The sequence below is a fragment of the Petaurus breviceps genome, unplaced genomic scaffold, assembly GCF_028583685.1.
Source record: "Petaurus breviceps papuanus isolate PSGF00001 unplaced genomic scaffold, PetGlider_PUasm1.0 90702, whole genome shotgun sequence".
In the NCBI taxonomy this organism is placed as follows: Eukaryota; Metazoa; Chordata; class Mammalia; order Diprotodontia; family Petauridae; genus Petaurus; species Petaurus breviceps.
This window is the reverse complement of record NW_027187317.1, coordinates 2,494,662-2,514,147: the sequence shown is the minus strand read 5'-3', so window position 1 is coordinate 2,514,147 and position 19,486 is coordinate 2,494,662. Positions and strand designations below refer to the sequence as shown.

The 19,486-nt window shown below is 35.3% G+C and overlaps 1 protein-coding gene across 1 annotated transcript in view; it reads left to right on the top strand.

Annotated features, from left to right (window-relative positions):
- The window catches only part of IARS2 (isoleucyl-tRNA synthetase 2, mitochondrial), a 67,112-nt gene that overhangs the window by 11,289 nt on the left and 36,337 nt on the right, over positions 1–19,486 (top strand). Inside the window, exons 3-12 of the mRNA XM_069066008.1 lie at positions 6,626–6,785; positions 8,468–8,616; positions 8,699–8,748; positions 8,839–8,948; positions 9,401–9,491; positions 10,455–10,570; positions 12,124–12,293; positions 13,910–14,000; positions 14,671–14,822; positions 18,067–18,227. Of these exons, the coding sequence (XP_068922109.1) occupies positions 6,626–6,785; positions 8,468–8,616; positions 8,699–8,748; positions 8,839–8,948; positions 9,401–9,491; positions 10,455–10,570; positions 12,124–12,293; positions 13,910–14,000; positions 14,671–14,822; positions 18,067–18,227 (1,250 nt within the window). The remainder of the gene's footprint in view (positions 1–6,625; positions 6,786–8,467; positions 8,617–8,698; positions 8,749–8,838; positions 8,949–9,400; positions 9,492–10,454; positions 10,571–12,123; positions 12,294–13,909; positions 14,001–14,670; positions 14,823–18,066; positions 18,228–19,486) is intronic.

Below are 19,486 nucleotides of genomic sequence, written 5' to 3'. Positions count from 1 at the left end.
TTCTCTATTGTCAAGTAGCTAGTTACGGAATCCATGACCTGGTGTTGTCTTCCATCACACTTATGCTAGTGTAGTTCCCTTATCACTCAGTTTCTCCTGCTCTTCTCTTGTGTTCTTTGTAATGTCTTTTGTATAGGTACTTTTCTGCCAGAACAAGAGGTTCTGCCAGAACAAGTGCTTATTTTGCAATTACTTGCAATATTGAAATTAATTGAAATAAGAAGAAACTAGGACTGGGCATTTCATGATTCAATTTGCATATTATAGCAGGTCATCTGACTTCTCAGATGTTAGAGACAAGGAGTGATTTATGGAGCTGATTTTTATAACAGAAAAGAGGAATAAAAAAATTACAGAAATCTGATTTGAACATAATTTATAGTTGGACAGACCTGGTCATCTGAATAGTTAGCTTCTCCCAGAAATGCTACTTTAAAGGGGCCTCAGATCTTCTAGAAAGGGGAACTTGCTTCAGGGAGTAAAGGAGCTAGCAGTCAACCTCCATCCTCCCTTCTGCCAGAAGGGGAAACTTAACTTTAACTTAGCCTTTGGTTAAACACCCCCAACCCCCCCTTTCTCTAGCTACTAAAAGGGGGAATTTAGCCTTTAAAAAAGTCTTATAATCCTATGATTATTTTATTCCTCTGAATTATATGCTACTAAATGATAAAGTCTTATCAGTCTGTCTATTCACTAAATCTATAGGTAACCTAGACTTAAGAGACTATTTATGTTAGTCTGACTTAGTTTAGGACTAGCTTTTCCTAGAGAAGGAAGCTTAATCCTATAATCAGACTAAAAATAAATCAAAATAACCAATACTAACTGATTTCCTTTTCAGCAACAATCACAAAGGGATGCTGCACTTGCTTGTGCCAGGGGCTCATGGCACCATGACTCTCAGGGTTTCACTTCTAAGAATATAAGGTGAGCTGTGTTTTTAAAAGACACAACTGTTAAAAATTTCACCTTATATTCAAATCATTTTGGTCAGTGTCGTATATTTACTATGTTCTCGCTACAATTTTTTGTTAAAATTACATAATGAAGATAATAGGGGATAGATGTACAGCCTGGAACTATGCTCCATTTTGAGGTATCTGAAAGGCAGTTGGAGATTCAAGACCACAAGTCAGCAGAGAAGTTGCGGAAAAAGAGGTAGAGTTGAGATCAACATAGAGATGCTAAATAAATCTGGGGAAACTGAGGAGATCACCTAGTGACTTGAATCAGAAGGCAGCCCAGGAAAGAACTGTGGAAGACACCTAAGGGTAGAGGGAATGATCTGGATGAGGATCCAGTTTAAAAAAAACTGAGAAAGAGTGGTTAGATAGGTAGGAGGAAAACTAGGAAAGAAAAAAAAGTATCAAGGAAAATGATCCATAGTGGCTGCAAAGAGGTCAAAGAGAATGAGTGTTGAGAAAAGGCCTTTGGATTTGGCAGTGGAGAAATCTTTGGTAACTTGGGAGAGAGCAGTTTAGGTGGAATGATGATGTCTGAAGCCATATCTAAGAAGAGAAGTGGAAGAAACCAGTTGTAGATGACTTCCGCAAGCCCAGATCCATGAAAAGAAAATATAGGATGATGGGTAACAAGGATGAATGGATCAAGTGAGAATTTTTTTGTATGAAGGAGGAAAGCAGCCAGTAGACAGGAAGAGATTATAGGTTAATGAGGTAGAAGTAAGATGAGTGAATTCCTGACTCTTAGGACTTTTCCACCTCCACTCCACTTACATTCCTATACTGGAGACATCTCCATCCCTCTTCTCTCCTCTTCCACTTAAGTGAATTCCTCCATCAATCCTCCATTTGAGAAAGTACCCCTGATAACTGTACTCAGCTCTAACCAGGCTCACTCCTAGCCCTTCAGACTCCCATGGTACCTTTCTCCATTCTTCCCCACCCTGCCTTCAGCTCCTTTGTTATGGATTATTATCTATCACCCCCACCAACCCAATTAGAATGTAGCCCTCTTAAGGGCCAGGGCTAGCTTCCCTTTTGTTTGTATTTATATTCCCAGCACTTATCACAATGCACATAGTAAATATTTAATAATAAATGCTTTAACTAGAAATCCTTCATTCTTATAACAGAGGATAGGGCTGCTTAAGGGGATGGGATGGCATATCACTAGGGAGGGAATTGATAGTGGGGAAAGGTATCTGATAGAAGATGTTAGTTTACACTTCTAACATTTTACCAATCAAACTATCAAAGGAATACTTTACAGAACTAGATAAAATAATAACTGCATTCATTTGGAGAAACAAAACAATATAGAATATGAAGAGGAAATCAAAGAGAAATAGCACTTCCATACCTCAAGCTGTTCTATGAAGCAGCAGTCATCAAAACCATTTGGCATTGGTTAAAAAATAGAAAAGTAGATCAATGAAACAATATAGATATGGGTAAATGAAAAACAGTGGAACTCAGTAACTCAGTGTTCGATAAATCAGAAAACATAAATTGCTTAGAAAAGGTGTCTCTATTTGATAAAAACTTACAGGAAAATTGGAAAAGAGTCTGGCAGAAATTAGGCTAAGACCAACTCCTACATCATATTCTGGGTTGTATAGGGTGTTCTGGGAAGATTAGCACCTTTGGTGTGAGGCCTGCCAAGCCTAGGGCTATTTCTCACCTTTGGTGTCCAAATGCAGTTACTCATCTTTGGCTCCAAGAATCTATAGCATGCTCAGCAGTCACACTCCAGTAAAACCATCTCAGCAGATGGGCTAAACCAGATTAAGGTAAACCAACAGACCTCAGACCCACCACTGAGTTAGGCGAGTATCTTCTCCGAGCATGGGGGGACTTCTCTGGCAGAATAGGTAGTTGTGAACTACTTGTTCCAGTGAACCATGAAAGCAGTGGAAATAGTCACCATGGAGCACTTAGAGTTTAGTTAGACATTGAAGACAACAAGGTCATCCACTGCATCCCGAGTGCCTTGACTTTTGTCTTGTCACTGGACTTCAGTGACTCTGGAAGAGAGGTTAAGGCTGATGACTTTGTTCAACTCTGTCCCACGTAAATCCATTTTATGCTCAAGTTAAAAGACATCTCCTATACCCTTTTACTATTTACTATTTCACTATTTTACTCCTCATAGTTCTGTGGTGATAGACAAGTGACAGCCACTGGGATCTGTAGTCACAACTTTGCACAAAGGTGGCCCAGGCCATAGGGGTTGTTTTCTCACTGAACTGAAGCAGCAGTGATACAGCAGGGAATCAGCAGGGTGTCTGAGTAGCCTTTTTTAAGGCCTGCACTGCTAACCTCCTGGCATGAGGAAGGACTTAGAAAAGGTGCCTAACCCAGCCTGCTTCCTTAGGCAGGCAGGGATCCTACCCTGTAGTCAAAACACAAAAAAATATACAAAAACTTTTGGTATATCACCATTGGTACGTGAAATGTGTGCATGCTCATGGACAACAAGATATCCAGTAGACCTGAAAGAGGAACAGCTCTTCTTTCCAGAGAACTCAGCAGGTATTGCATCTTAATAGCACTCCTGAGTGCTAATTAAGTGCAAATTAAGGCCTGCTTACCAAAGGCAGAGCTGGATACTTTTCATAAGACATGGGTAGGACATTTGGTGTTTTTTAATTTAGTTTTTTTTAAAGTTTTGATATGTTTAGTTTTTTATATTTTATTTATTTTTTTCAAATGTTTTATTAACTTCTGATTTACATCATTCATTTCCACCAGATTTTGAGTTACAAATTTTCTCCCCGTTTTTCCCCTGCCTACCGCCCCAAAATAGCAGTCCCACAGGATATTCCCTCCTCCAATCTGCTCTCTCTCATATTTTCTCCCATACCCCTTTTGACTTTTTCAGTGGATCTCTATGCCCCAGTGCTTGTATAATATTAATAATATATGTATGTATATATATGTGTATATATATATATATTTGAATATTTGATTTTAAAACTTTGAATTCCAGATTCATTCCCTTCCTCCCTTGTCACCCACCCTTACTGGGAGGATAAGCAGTTCAGTATAGGTTGTACATGTGGCTAATGCAAAGCAATAACATAGTAGATACATTGTAAAAGACTGACTATATTTCCCTCCCTCCTATCCCACCTCCCACTTGTTCTGTTCTCTACTTTGATCCCATCTCTTTTCAAAAGTGGGTGCTTCCAACATCCCTCCCCCCTAGCCTGCCCTCCCTTCATCCCCTTCCCCCTACTCTCCTGGAGGGTGAGATACCCTGTTTAGTGTGTATGTCATTCTCTCCTCAAGCCAAATTCATTGGGAATAAGGTTGACCCATTCCCTTTTGCCTTCCTATTCTTCCCCTCCATTGTAACCATTTTCCCTTGCCTCTTTCTATATGAGATAGTTTACCCCATTCTGTCTCTCCCCATCTCCTCTCATTATATTGCTCTCTCACCTCTTAATTTCACCTTTTAAGTATCATCCCTTCCTGTTAAATTGGTCCTGTGCTTTCTATCTATGTATACCTGTAAACATATATACACACATTCACATATGTATTTATATGCCCATATACCCTCATATATAGACATATATATATATTTCTATTCCCTTCAAATACTGAGAAAAGTTTCATAAGTTACAATTAGATATGTTTAGTTTTTACACTACAGATTTCTCCCACTTCCTTAAAGATCTCTTATGACAAAGGAAAATAATTTAGTAAAACTAAGAAAACACTGATCTCATCTGAGAGCTCATACACTACACATATGTGGGCCTCCCCCCATCTCTTTATTTTAAAAAAATTAACAGAAATCCATGTTCTCTCCTAACCACTACCCCACTAGGAAAAACCTCGAATTTAAAAAAAATAAATAAGGGCAGTTAGGTGGCGCAGTGAATAGAGCACCAACTCTGGAGTCAGGAAGACCTGAGTTCAAATTTGACCTCAGACACTTAACACTTACTAGCTGTATGACCTTGGGCAAGTCCCTTAAACCCAATTGCCCTGCCTTCCCCCCTCCCAAAAAAAAAAAATATATATATATATATATATAAATTGGGCGGCTAGGTGGCACAGTGGATAGAGCAGTGGCCCTGGAGTCAAGAGGATCTGAGTTCACATGTGACCTTATACACTTAATGTGTGATCTAGGGCAAGGTACTTAACCCTGATTGCTTCCCTACCCCAATAAATAAATATGCATAGCTTTTAAAAATTCCATAAATCACTATATACAAAAATATATATGTATCATTCTGCACCCTAAATCTGTCACTTCTTTGTAATGTTTTTTTTGCATGTTTCATCAATGGTCCTCCAGAATTATGATGCCAAACTCAAATAGAAAGAGAGGGTCATCAGACCACTTGTAGTATAAGGATCCCTGTTGACTGTCATGTTGACTTAGAAAAACACATTTATATATTTCTTTTTTTATTAGTATATAAACACATTAAGATCATGTAGAAATTTTATTTTAAGTTGGTTCTGGCCTCACTGGGAAGTGTTCTAGACAGCATGCCACCAGACAATCAAATGTTTGACACCTCTGCTCTCAATTCAGGAATGGTCATTTTATCAATAGAGTATAAATTATTCTTCTGATCTATTCGTTTCATTTTTCATCAGTTTATTTAAGTCCTTAAAAGTGTTCATTTTTACAGTATTGATGTTTTAGTATAAATTGTTTTAATTCTGTTTGTTTCACTCTGCATCATTTAATTTGTCTATTAATTTTTTAATTGCCTATTTCCTCATTTCTTACACATTAATACTTCATCACATTCATATACCGTAACTTATTTGGCTGTTCTTCAGTTGATGGATGTTCCCTTAGTTTCCACTTTTTCACTACCATCAAAAGAGGTCCTATAAATACTTTTGTGCATAAAGGACTTTTCCCATTTTCTTTGATCCCTTTTGGGTATAGGCCTAGCAATGTTAATGCTGTATCAAAAGACACACACATATACAGTGGCTGATAGGTATTGGTAGACAGAATTTCTTCATGTCTTGTTACCAGTAAAATCACATATTCTCACTGTCCGTCTGTATCAGATAAACATGTCTTTATTACGTCATGAAACAAAGCTGATCTTGAGGTCCTGAAGGCTAGACCAGTAGAGTACAAGCTGTGGTGTAGACCAGCAACTTAATACTCTTTTAACCATCTCATAGAGGGAGGTGGGGAAGGGAATAAGCATTTATAGAATGTCTACTCTGTGTCAGGCACTATGTACTTTACAAACATCTCATTTGATCTTCACAACAACCCTGTAAGACAGGTGCTGTAATTATCCCTGTTTTTACAGTTAAGGAAACTGAGGCAAACAGGTAAAGTGACTTGTCCAGGGTCACATAGCTTATAACATGTCTGAAGCTGGAGTTGAACTCAGGTCTTTCTGATTCTAGGCCCAGCACTTTATCTACTGGATCAACTAATTGAGCTATATATTCCCCTAAATATATGAGCTACAATGTTCAGTAGCTTTACATCTGCATTGTAGTGAGAGTTCCCATGTGGATAAAATCATAGATATTTGACGTATTGATATACAACCATTTTCATATTTATATGATAACTTATACATATATTTAAAGATTTAAGCATTAGATATATTTACATTTAAGTAGAACTTGTAATTTTTTGTTTGTTTATTTTTTTTTAATAGATCTTGAAAGATATAACTAATCGATTCCAAATGATGAGAGGTGCAAAGGTGCACTTTGTGCCAGGTTGGGATTGTCATGGATTGCCCATTGAATTAAAAGCACTTTCAGAACGTGGAGAAAAAGCTCAGAATCTTTCACCAATGGAAATTAGAAAGACAGGTAAATTTTCTATGTCTTGTGATTTTAAATAATGGCAAAGATAGTCAAACAGACTCACTATTTTCCAGTTCAAAAAATTTTTTTACTCTATTTTTATTCATGTTTTCTATTTTCATATCACCTTAATATATTGAATTTATCCCACTCTACTCTCCTGCCTAGCCAACTATCCTATGTAAAAGAGCTTTAAAAAAGATGAAAAAGTTCAGCAAAACAAATCTTACATATTGATCATGTCTGATGGTACAGTCAGTTCTATAAAATGACATGCATTTCTAATAAATCACTGCATGCTGTTCAAAATTACACAGTAAAAATCATGGAGCTGATGGGAAAAAAAATCTTTGTTAGCAATACATTAAAAAAAGAACCTAACAAAAAGATCAGCACAAGTTTAGACATATTAAATCATTAAGAAATATATAAGTATTGCATTTAATAGTAGCTGTTATCTATGGCTTTGGGCTACTGCTTGGTCTTGTGTGCCAGTTCTCCTGGTACAGTTGACAACCCTGAGAAATCTACCTCTGCCAGAACTTTGGAATGGGGCAACCATTGTGGGTACAGACCAGCCCTCCTTTGCCTATGGCTTTTTACTGCACCAGAAAATGCACAATAGATAAGGGATTTTACTTTGAGAAAGCCCTGAAGTCTGCTTGTGGAAGTAGTTGTAGGAAGACTTGTGACTTATGAATTATTGTGAAGTGGTGCCATTTCTGCATTCTCACTGATTGAAATTTGAGCGTAAGCAAACTCATAATCCAGGTTATGCTCAAATTGTTCCCCAATATATCAGTTGGGTTGGAATAAATTTGCATTTTCAAAACAAAAGTTATTGTAGAACTGACTATGTGCAGTAGTTTAAAAGCGAATTTTTTAGACCTTTCTGGGCCTTATTTTTAAAACTACAGTTCACCCCCTCATCTATAGAACAGTGAAATCTCCCAAATAAAATTTTGTTTTTCTTATTTTGTAAAATGTGTTGCTTTCCAGGAAGTGTTGGCTTATTGAATCAGAGCTTTTGAATCTGATAAGAATCTCTAACTGTTGAATATTGAAAGAGAGAGGTTAAAAAACCTGTGTAGCTGTGTTCACATTTATCCCTGTCTTCTAATTGTATGAACTTGGTATTTCAACCAGTAGTTTTATTTCTGGTTCTATAAACCAAAAGCAAACTTAAAATTTTAAATTAAACTCTTTTATATTCTCCTTTCTGCCATCTGAGAGGATAGATGAAATCTCTTCTTTATGAGAAGTAAACAAAAAAAACCCATACTTACAATTATACAGTTATTGATTATGTGTTATGATTTTTTTTCTTGCACAGAATAGTCCTTTTTAAAAATATGGGATTACATCAGTTATCTTAGTTCTTTCATTATGTATATTAAAATGGGTAATAAATGTCACCAGTTTGTACAAACTAACAAGAAACCATAACAAGGAAGGGAAATATGCTGTAGAAATTATTTATTTTTCTCTCTAATCTGCTTTCCTTTTCTAAATGTTTAATGGACTCTCTCTGATTTCAGTGTCACAGAACTGGTTTACATATCAGATCTGTACTAACATTGTGTGCTGACAGCATGTAACAATCTTTGACATTTTGGAAAACACATATTTAATGTAGGTTTTAACAACTTGATTGAATTTATTTTCTAAGAATCACTTATCTTTTTCAGCCAGAGCATTTGCAGAAGCAGCTATTGAAAAGCAGAAGTCTGCGTTTATTCGTTGGGGTGTAATGGCAGACTGGGATAGTTGCTACTACACATTTGATGGAAAGTATGAGGCCCAACAATTAAAAACGTTCTATCAAATGTATACTAAGGTATTTTTATTTAAATAATTTTTAAACATTTTAAAGTGTGTGTCTCAAAAATACTGTTTTAATGTGATTTTATCTTCTGCAGGATTTGGTATATAGAGCTTATAAACCTGTATATTGGTCTCCTTCATCAAGGTATGTTTAACCAGTGGGCAGTAAAAGGGGACAGTTTTTGAGTGAGTTCAAAGCATTCATTTGTTAACTTGATGTTTTTCAAAATTTTAGGACTGCATTGGCTGAAGCTGAACTTGAATATAATCCTGAGCATGTCAGTCACTCTGTATATGTCAAGTTCCCACTCTTGAAACCTCCTCCTATGTTGGCCTCTGTCTTAGGTAAGATCTGTTGTAGTTCTTCTGTCATAGGATGGCATTGAGATATTCGCCTGTGATTTTTCTTGCCTTTGTATCCTTTTTTAATTCATGTTTTTCCATATGCCTAGAATACCTTTCCCCTACAACTCTTTCAGTTGAAATCTTACCCATTTTAAGACCTTGTTTAAATATTATCTTTGCTCTTTCTATCATGTGGAATAGAAGTCTTAAGCATTTTGTATTTGATTCATGCGCTTGTACTTTCTAGATATATTTGTATAAATATGTGTGTGCGTGTGTGCATGTGTGTGTATTTTATATCTTTATATTGGGGCAGGGTCTATTCTATTTCCCAGTTCTCTTTGTCCTCTTCTCCCAACCCTCCAAATGTCCAGCAGGGTACCCTACATACAGTAGGGATACAGTATACAGTTTATTGGGCTACTCACAACACTTTTCTCTCTCTCCTGCAGATAGCTCATCGCCTGTTAGTGCAATAATCTGGACCACACAGCCTTGGACTATTCCTGCCAATCAGGCTGTCTGCTATATGCCAGAATCTAAGTATGTGTTGAGATTCTTTGTTTTATCCATATTTGGTGGTAACACATTTAATGTCTAAAATCTTAAAAGTTAGTGGATAGGGGCAGCTAGGTGGCGAAGTGAATAGAGCACCGGCCCTGGAGTCAGTAGGACTTGAGTTCAAATCCAGCCTCAGACACTTGACACAATTACTAGCTGTGTGACTTTAGGCAAGTCACTTAACCCCATTTACCCTCCAAAAAAAAAGGTGGATACTGTCCTGGTAACAACATAAACTTGATTAGATTTATTTAATTTCTTATAGTGTTGTAAGCTTTCTCCTTAGCTATTTCCTTTGAAATTGTTATTAGGAGGGGATAGGGAAAAGACCTGGACCTGTGATTTCATTAGTTATAGGAAACTCTCCTGTGAAGCAGCCTGCCTCTTCCCAGTACAAGTCAATGCTTCTCCTGCAACTCTGATGCTGAAAGGATTTGCCTAGAACATAGGTGTCAAACATATAGTCCCAGGCCTTATGATGCCCTACAATCCTCCCCAGGGTGCGTCATCTAGATTACAATGCAATTGGCTAATATTTAACAAAATAAAAATATAAGAAAATATGGGTAACCTTGCATTTTAAAACTAAGTCAGTAAGTGGCCCACAGGGATTCTTATATATTGAGTGGTGGCTCCTGCTTTTTTGGAGTTTGACACCTCTGGCCCGGAGCACTGAGAGGTTAAGTGATTTCCTAGAGTCACATACCCAGCATGTCAGAACTAGGATTGAGCCCTAATTATCCTGGTTCTGAGGCTGGGGCTCTCTCCTCTGACAAGCTAGGCAGCAATGCAAATATTATGCATATTAGGGAAAGATTGGGAGGTAGTACCTTGTTTAGAGTCATTTTAAGAATTCCTCTTTAAGTTGTTTCTAGTATGATAAGCATAGACATATTGGTCACTTCTTGTTTTATTACTATTAATAGACATAATATTTCATTCTAGTTATTCCATCGTCAAATGTGCCAACTCTGGAGAATTTTATATAATGGCTGCTGAAAAAGTATCATCTATATCTGCTATTTTGGGGACAGAATTTGAGGTTATTTCAACATTTTTAGGTAAAGATTAATAAATAATTGAAACATCATATTTATAAGTTACATAAAATATTGATTTGAGTGTAGTGCTTTTCTTCCTACTTCAAAACTAGTAGACATTTCTCTTCAGGAGCTTGACTTCTAACAGGGGAGTAATATTTTTAAAAAAACACACATTAGATGTGGGTAAAATATAGAAATATTGATAAAAGTTATATGCCTATTTACATAACAGATGTTAAATATGCATATATACACGTGTGTGTATACACACACTGCTGAATTTTTACACATATACATGCACATATATACTGCTGAAAACTTGTTTAATACTTTTGAGGAGAAATTACATTTTTCTGAGTCAGAATTTGATTGTGGAGAAAATGGATGAGTTCTAGAAAGCATTGACCAAAAGCATCTTCAACCAAAATATAATTTGGAAGTTTTGGCTCAGAAGACCTAAAGTGTTGGTGACTTTATAAAGTATATAAAATATAAATAATACTGGATAACATCTAAAGATTTCTGAGTTAATAACTTTTTTAGAAGCCTAGGAAAAATATGTGTCCCTTTCCCCAAAGTGCTTAAAATCATGTTCAATCACGGTTTGTGTTATTTCTGCAATCCCATCTGCTGCAGTGGTGTCAAATACTGATAGAAATAGGGGCCACTAAAACATATAAGGATCCCTATAGGCTGTGTGTATACACTTATGCACATGAACATATAATTTATCTATATACAATTATATATAATATGTATATATATATTATTAATACAGCAACACATTAAAATCAAATAGGAACTATATTTTAATCTGATTTGGACCACACTTGGAGTGTTGAGTGCTACATTCAACTGGAAGGCTCAGTTGTGCACCAGTAAAGGCACAGTGAGGCTAAAGAGAGTTAAAAAATACAGCTAAAATCATCAAGGGATATGAAGAAGGGTGAAAAGAAATGGAAAAGCATCAGTTTTGGGAAATGGTTGAAGTTTGTAGGATAGACTTGCCAAATCTTGAACTGAATAATTAAAAATATCCTTTCTTCTTTTCTTCTTCCTCACCTCTACTATTCCCCCTGATTTTTAAAGGTTTTGTTTTATAAAGTAATGTTTTCAACATCAGGGTATAGGCTTACAGATTTTGTTAACTCAGGAAATGGTACAAGTAGCAGATATAAGTAACTTTTAAAAATATTTAGATAAATTCAGGCGTTAGAGTTAATAACGAAAACTTACATTGATGGGTTGTGGACCTAATCTTTTGACTTAGTTTCCTGAAGGATAGGTACTCTGTCCTTTCACAGGTCCTTGAGTATGGGCCAGGCCATATTGAACCAACTTGGTGTACCTTTCTTAATTGTTTATATAATTCATATATCAGGAAGTTGTTAGTATAGCAATATGCAAAGCAACAAACATGTATTAAATGCCTTCCATGTACTGTGCCAGACAGTGAGGATATAAATATGACACAAACCTATTCTCAGTGAGCTTAGGATCAGATCTATTAGGAAGAAAGAATCAAAAGATCTGAATATACGTTTTTTAATGGTTATTTTCTTTCCTTTCAGGAGCTGATATGGAGAGTGGTTCTTGTGCTCATCCTACACTTGCTGACAGAGTCTCCCCACTCTTACCTGCCCATCATGTGACTATGTCCAAAGGCACAGGCTTGGTGCATGTAGCCCCAGCTCACGGGATGGAAGATTACAGTGTAGCTTCCATGCACAAACTGCCCATGGTAGCATTTCTTGCTCTCTTTTTTTGAAGAGGGAGGGGTGAGGAAGAATAGCTATTTATTGCTTTTATAGAATTAATATAATTCATTCTGACACCTTATATTGTAGTTTATTCCATTCTTTTTCATCTGTTTCCAGCCCTTTCATTTATCACCTGTATTCCCTTCTTTGATTCGCAGTTTTTTAATCTGTAGGATATGGGGGTAGAACTAGATGACCTACAGTTTTTTCTAGCTCTAAATCTGTGATTTTGTGAAATCTATAAAAATTAAGATTTGTTCAATTTGAAATTTTACAGTAAAATCTTGCTTTTGAGGGCTAATTGGGAAAGGTCATAGGGTCCTAGATCTGTAACTGGAAGCAACTTCACAAACCATCTAGTCTAACCCCCTTCTTTGACATATAAGCAAACAGGCCTGCAGGGGTTAAGTGAATTGTTTCAGGGCATATAGGGAGTGTCAGAGACAGAGTTTGTACCTAGGTCCTCTGGTCTAAGAGTAAATGCTCTTTCAAGTATACCAGTTGCCTTTAACTCAGTTTCAGTAATTAAGAGGATTATATAAGGAATGAATATTTGAAAAGGAATATAATTTCATTACTTCCCTGGTAATATAAATAGATTAATGGTTTAACAAAGTCATCTTAAGAAGAGACTGTGTATCAGCTGTTTTAATACTTTATATCACCCATGCAATACCCATAGCAGTCGCAGTGAATATGCAGATGTATTTCCAAGGTTGAATGGCAAATATGACAAACTTTTCCTCAGAGACAAAACCAAGATATTTTTTCAGATACCAGAAAGCCAATTCCACCATGGTAACAAAGAAGTTTATACATATCACCGATCCAGGGGGCGCCAACATCCCCAAGCCTTCCCTCTGTTAGGCCTCCCCACAAACAAGCTCTGTCCTCCCTCTCTCACTCACACTAGCTGCTCTGCCTCAGCTCTGCCTCAGTCCTTTCCTGCTCTACCAGTTCCAGCAAGCTTCTCCCACCAGAGGCTCCATGTGACTCAAACTGGCCTGGGCCAAAGCTCACAGCAGATCACATGGACCTATTAAAGGGCAGGGAAGATTTTCAAATTCCCTTAACATTATAAACTTAAGGGACACTTCCAGTTGGTGCCTTTTAGAATGGAGATAGTTTCATGTTTTATATGTTTATTGCTTAAATATGAAGAGTATTCCTTTAGTAATTTTATATTTAGAAAAAGAATTTTTAAAGCAAACTTTAGCCTGATCCGTGTCTAAATTACTATGAATTTTGTCTTAGTTGAGTCTAAATTATATCAGAAATTCAGGCTGTCACCTAGAAGGACTTGAAAAATTATCACTTACCCCTTATTTCATAGACAAAACTTGGTTCTGACATTTTGCTTGAACTCAAACACTTTGATAGCTTTTATTATTAAATTTTCTTAGTATTCCAGATATTTTTTAGACACAGGAATTTGAAGTTGTGTGATTATAACGAAAATTTATTCAATTTTTCTTTATAGAACAGGAATTCATAATTATCAGATCTCATTGTTGCTTCTTTATTTACATTGTCAGATGTCTCAACAAGATGATGTCTCTTAACATTTTGTTTTAATTGACTAAAATGAACCTCCTAGGATTGTTTGGTGGATGAACTTGGGAATTTCACAGAAGCTGCAGGAAAGGAACTTGAGAACAAGAACATCCTTGAGGAAGGGTCTGATACTGGTAAGTGCTTTCTCTGCTTGTCATCCAAGCACATTCTGTGGGTAGCAGGAGCAAGGAACATCTGTGTCTCTTTTCCTTTGGTCTTTAGAGTTTTGTAACTCAAGGTGACTCTTCCCTGAGTTTCCCAAAACCTTTAAGTGGCTTGTCTTAATTTATTTTGCCAAAATGATATACTTCTTTGTGTTTCTAATTGAGTCTGCTTAGTAGCAGTGTTTCATCAGTCTGTGTGACTTGATAGATTCATAAGTAGATTTAATAATGAAACCACTCTCCTTAAACCAAGAGAAGAATAAACTTGGGGGTTTCTAGAATTCCAAAAGACTTTCTAGATTGATATGGTGGAATGGTTCTGGTTCTCATGGTTCTTTATAGCCACTTGACCTTTACCTTTGCTTTCCGCTGAAGAGGCAGGTGCCATTATGTGTAATAATACTTGTTAAACATATTATCTGCCCAGATTTTTCACTCTTTTTTCCTGAGTGGCCCCTTTTCTATCAGGGGGTTCTATAGACTCTGATTTTTGTACCAGGGTAGTGAGTGTCTTTGGTGATAGCAGCTACTAGCCTAGACTCTACACTGCTGAATAGCTGTTAGGATTGTACTTAGGTGGTTTTAGAGTGCTGTGTACCTTCTTATAGCTAACTTATAATTTTCTTTTTTTCTTTATTAGTAATAAAGATGCTTAAATCTACAAAGAATTTGCTAAAGGAGGAGAAGCTTACACATAGTTATCCCTATGACTGGAGGACAAAGAAACCAGTGATTGTTCGCCCTAGCAAGCAGTGGTTTGTAAAGATAGAAAATATGAGAGCTACTGCCAAGGTACTAGACTTAAGTTGCTTTTCTTGTAAAATAGGTTTGACTACTTCCCCCAAGCTTATATACACATACAGTCTTTGAAGGAACATATTTAATTTGTACTGGCTTGCATTCATAGAATTGTAAAAATCATTGAAGCTTAAAGCTTAGTAGGACCTTCAAGATCATTTAGTCTATAATCTTTATTTTGGTAAAACATGACCAAGGAGATTATGTGCTATGGGCAGGGTTGCATAGCTAGCTTGTTAGTTGCAAGGTGAATAATCTTGGTCTTTTGACTCTCATTATGCTACCTACATACATATACACTGCTACATTAAATGATAATAAGAATTTCAACAAAAGTAACTGTTCTGTTAAAAAAAATACACACACACATATACAGTTACCTTGGGCAAGTCACTTAACCCCCAGTTACCCTCCAATAAGCAAAATTTAAAAAAAAAATATATATATATATATATATATAGTTTAAAACTATAGTACTTAACTATATTTAACAATTATGATCTTAATCATTCAGCTTGGAATTCTATGCATGAGAAAAGTGAATTTTCATTGTGATAATATTTTTGAACTCATGATGTAAAGTTTTTAACCATGTAGAAACATTTTATGAAGCATTTCATTTCTAAAAACTTTTATTTATTTTTATAAATTTTGAGTCCCAAATTCTCTCTCTCCTTTCAGCCCCTCTCCTACTCATTGAGAAGGCAAGTAATATGTTAATTATATATGTGAAGTCATGTAAAACATGTTTCCATATTAGCCATTACGATTTTGCCAAGAAAAAAAAAACTGATAAAAATATGCTTCTGTCTCCACTTAGAATTTACCAGTTATCTCTCTGGCAGTGGATAGCATTTTTTATCATGGATCCTTTTGAATTAATTATCTCGGATTATTGATTATTGATGTATTGACTGGAGTAGCTAAGTCTTTCACAGCTGATCGTCATTACAATATTACTGTGACTGTGTAGAATGTTCTCCTGGTTGTGCTCACTTCACTTTGCATCATTTCATATAAGTCTTCCCAGATTTTATAGAATATTTTAGTAGTTGTAATATGAAAAGTTTTGAATTGAGATGCTTATATTGAAATCAGACTTGGTATTTCTAACCAAGTATATCTTTGGATACTATTTTAAAATAGAAAAGATCTTATTACTATTTGCCAGTTCCCTGGCATTATTTTGATCTCCTTTTGGTTTTAGGGATTTGAGTGCCTTTGACTTAGCATGATCCCATCTGAATTTGGTTAAAAGGTTAGTCTCACATTAGGAATATAGTGTAAATGGAATCTATAGTTAAATTAAACAGTTATAATAGGGGTCCTTACTCATTCATCCTTTTACAGATATGTAATGTTAAAGTAGGGATAGGAGCAATTTTTTCTTACTAGGGGTAATCAACCTACATTTTAAAAAGTAGATTGAAAGCCACACAGGTTAAAAAAAAAGACAAATTTTCTTCAGACAAGTATAAAATGTTCTATACATTCTTCAAATTAGTAGGAGGAAACCTAAAACTGTTAAATCCAACAAATAATTAAAAATGTAATACTTAAATATTGTAACTAAAGAAGAAAGAAAAAAAATAAATTCAAGGACATAGAACCACATTGGGTAGCATTACCATCTTGGGTCTTTTTGGGATATTGCATTTGGACACAAGCATTTTTGAAAGCTAAACTCAACATTTGTTCTGTTAGTCCTAACTGAATCCTAAAGTCGAGAGATGATGTTTCCCTGTTTTATATCACAGGAGAAGCTCTTAGGAAAAGGTATTTATGTTTCCCTAGAAGTCGATGGATAAATTTCATAAGGTCTTTGAAATTGGAGGGGAAATTACAACTTTATTTTTACTAATGTGTAATTGAAACTTAGCATCTCTTTCAATTATGAATTTTTTAAAAGAATCATTTTGAGAAGTGATCCATAGGTTCTACTACACTGTCAAAAGGATCCCTGATATGAGGATAAAGAATACTTGCTTTAAAATACCAAAGCAACTGACAACGTTAGGTTCTGAAATACTGCTTTGAGATTATACTAACTTGTTTTCTATTTTATTTGCTTTTCATAAATTTTATAGACATATTTTGTTTTGACTTCTCTCACTCCCAGACAGCCATCCTCTATTAAAAAAATAAAATAGAGAAGGGAAAACAGTTGAGTAAAACTAACCAACATATCAAATAAAAGAAATTCGATGCATTGTTCCACAAGTAAATTCTCCTGCCTCTTCAAAGAAGGGAAGATGGAGAGATGCCTTCTCATATCTCTTCTTTGGAGCCAAGTTTTGTCATTATAATTTTATCAGCACTCAGTGGTTTTGTTTTTTCTCTTTACATTGTTGTCATTCTGTATATTATTTTCGTAGTTCTGCTTCCTTCACTTTTGTATCAGTTCTTAAAAGTCTTTCCATGTTTCTGTGTCCTTCATAATTATCATTTTACTGCATAGTTACATTCCATTATATTCATGTGTCACAATTTCTTTGGCCATTCCTCAGTTGATGGGCTTCTAATTTATTTCCAGATGTTTGCTACTACAAAAAAAAATGATGCCGTAAAATTTTTCAGTGTTTATAGAACTTTTCTTTTTCTCTTTGACTTCCTTGGGGTATATGCCTAGTAGTGAAACCTCTGTGTAAGAAGCTACAAACACTTTAGTCACTCTTTACATAATTTTAAATTACTTTCCAGAATGGTGGTACCAATTCTCAGCTCCACCAACAGTTCCTAAGTGTATATCTCTCCATAACCCTGTTCAGTGTTAATTATTTCTTCTCTTTGTCATGTTTGTGAAATATCTGAGATGAAATTTCAGAGTTCCTTTGATTTACATTTCTCTTAGTAATAGTGATTTGGATTATTGATTTGGATTGTTCTTTCATATAGTTGTTAATAGTTTACAATTATTCTTTTGAAAATTGTTCATATCCTTTAACGATACAGTGCTAATTTGTTTTTTTTGTGATTGAAATAGAGATTCAATTAATTTTATTTGCTGTTAATGAAATGCGGTAGTTCTCAACCTATTCTTTTAGTTTCGATTTAGTGTTTTTACAAATTAATGTTATGATCTGTGATAAATTCTTTGTATTTCTCCTGGATTATCTGGGTTCCCCTGGTAACATCTAAAAAAATTTTACTTAGTTTCCTTTACTGGTTTTATATTAATTTATTTTTTTAGCATGATCTCAGTAATCCAATTAAAAATGCATTTGTAAACTTATTGCAGGACTCATTAAGAAAAGTGAAATTTATTCCTGTATCAGCAATGAATAGTATGGTGGATACAATAGAGAGACGGCCATATTGGTGTATCTCAAGGCAAAGGGTTTGGGGTGTTCCAATTCCTGTGTTCTATCACAAGACAAAAGATGAAATCTTGATCAACAGGTAGAACTTTTTTCTATGTTTTATATACTTTTAGTGAGTTAAATATTTTTCAAATATGGAAAAATATATCAACTTCACTGAACTTTATTATATTTTTTCAAATAAATTATAGTATATATACTTTGTTTTCTCTGGGTAAAATGTGGTAATTTTATCAAAATATCCTCTTTTATAATTTCACTTTGTATAAAATTATTTTTTTCCCAAAGCTAGATACTTCTGTTGCTGGGATGAAACCTATATGTAACCACTACTTGTTTCTTTTTAGGTGATAGTGCCACATTACTTTACACTAATATTTTCCCTTCTCCATTATTCTTTTCCTTTCCCCTTAGCTGATCTATCTATGATCCTAAATTTCTGGAGTCGCTACTTGTATTAGTCGGCAATTAATATAAAAGGTGGGGTTTTTAAAGTTTATGGTTATATTAGGTAATTTTTTCCAGTGAGATTATAGCTTGAAAGCAGTAACTTGATATTTTCAAATGAGAATTGAGAGCCTGGTTTTAGGTTATAGGTAACTGAAGGAATTTTGGAGACTAGAGGTGAGGCCTCTAACCATTTTGTGAAGAAAAGGCACTCCTGATTTACCTGAGTCCTTGAGATTTCTAGTGGCATATTGACAACAAACTAACTCGGTAGGATTGGGGAGAATATTAACAAAATTTCCTACTGGAGCTAGTAAAGTGAGTACCTACATTCCCCATCTTGGAAAATCGGGGGTTTGGTGGAAAGTGGATGGTTTGGTGATCTACCAATATTTAACAGTTCTGGCTGGTGGACCTGATTCTAAAATGTGCCACATATGATTGCTGTCATTTTACTGTTAATAGACTGCTTTTGTTGAATGATTGATTTATTCTTTCATCCTCTCTACTTAGTGAATTCATTGCAGGTCATAATGGCTCCTCCTGGGGACATGAGCCCTTCTTAAACCTTATTATTCTGTGCCTAATGAAGGCTCTTGAACAAGGTGAAATGCTTTAAACTTTGTTCCTTTTCTCCCACACTCTTTTTATATCTCACTCAGACTATGGGCCTCCCTTACAACTTATATTGCTTGGGCAGTATTTTTTAGGACATCCCCTGAGTTTGAGTATGTGAAAAAATCTAAGACATCTGTTTTTAAGAGTATATTCATGGTTTTGCATTAAAGTAAATTTTAAAGAATTTTAAATCTTGCTAGGATTGCTATGGAGAGTTTAATCCAGCATGAAACAAAAGCTTCCAAAGAGGCTTAGTCACTTCAGGTAACAAAA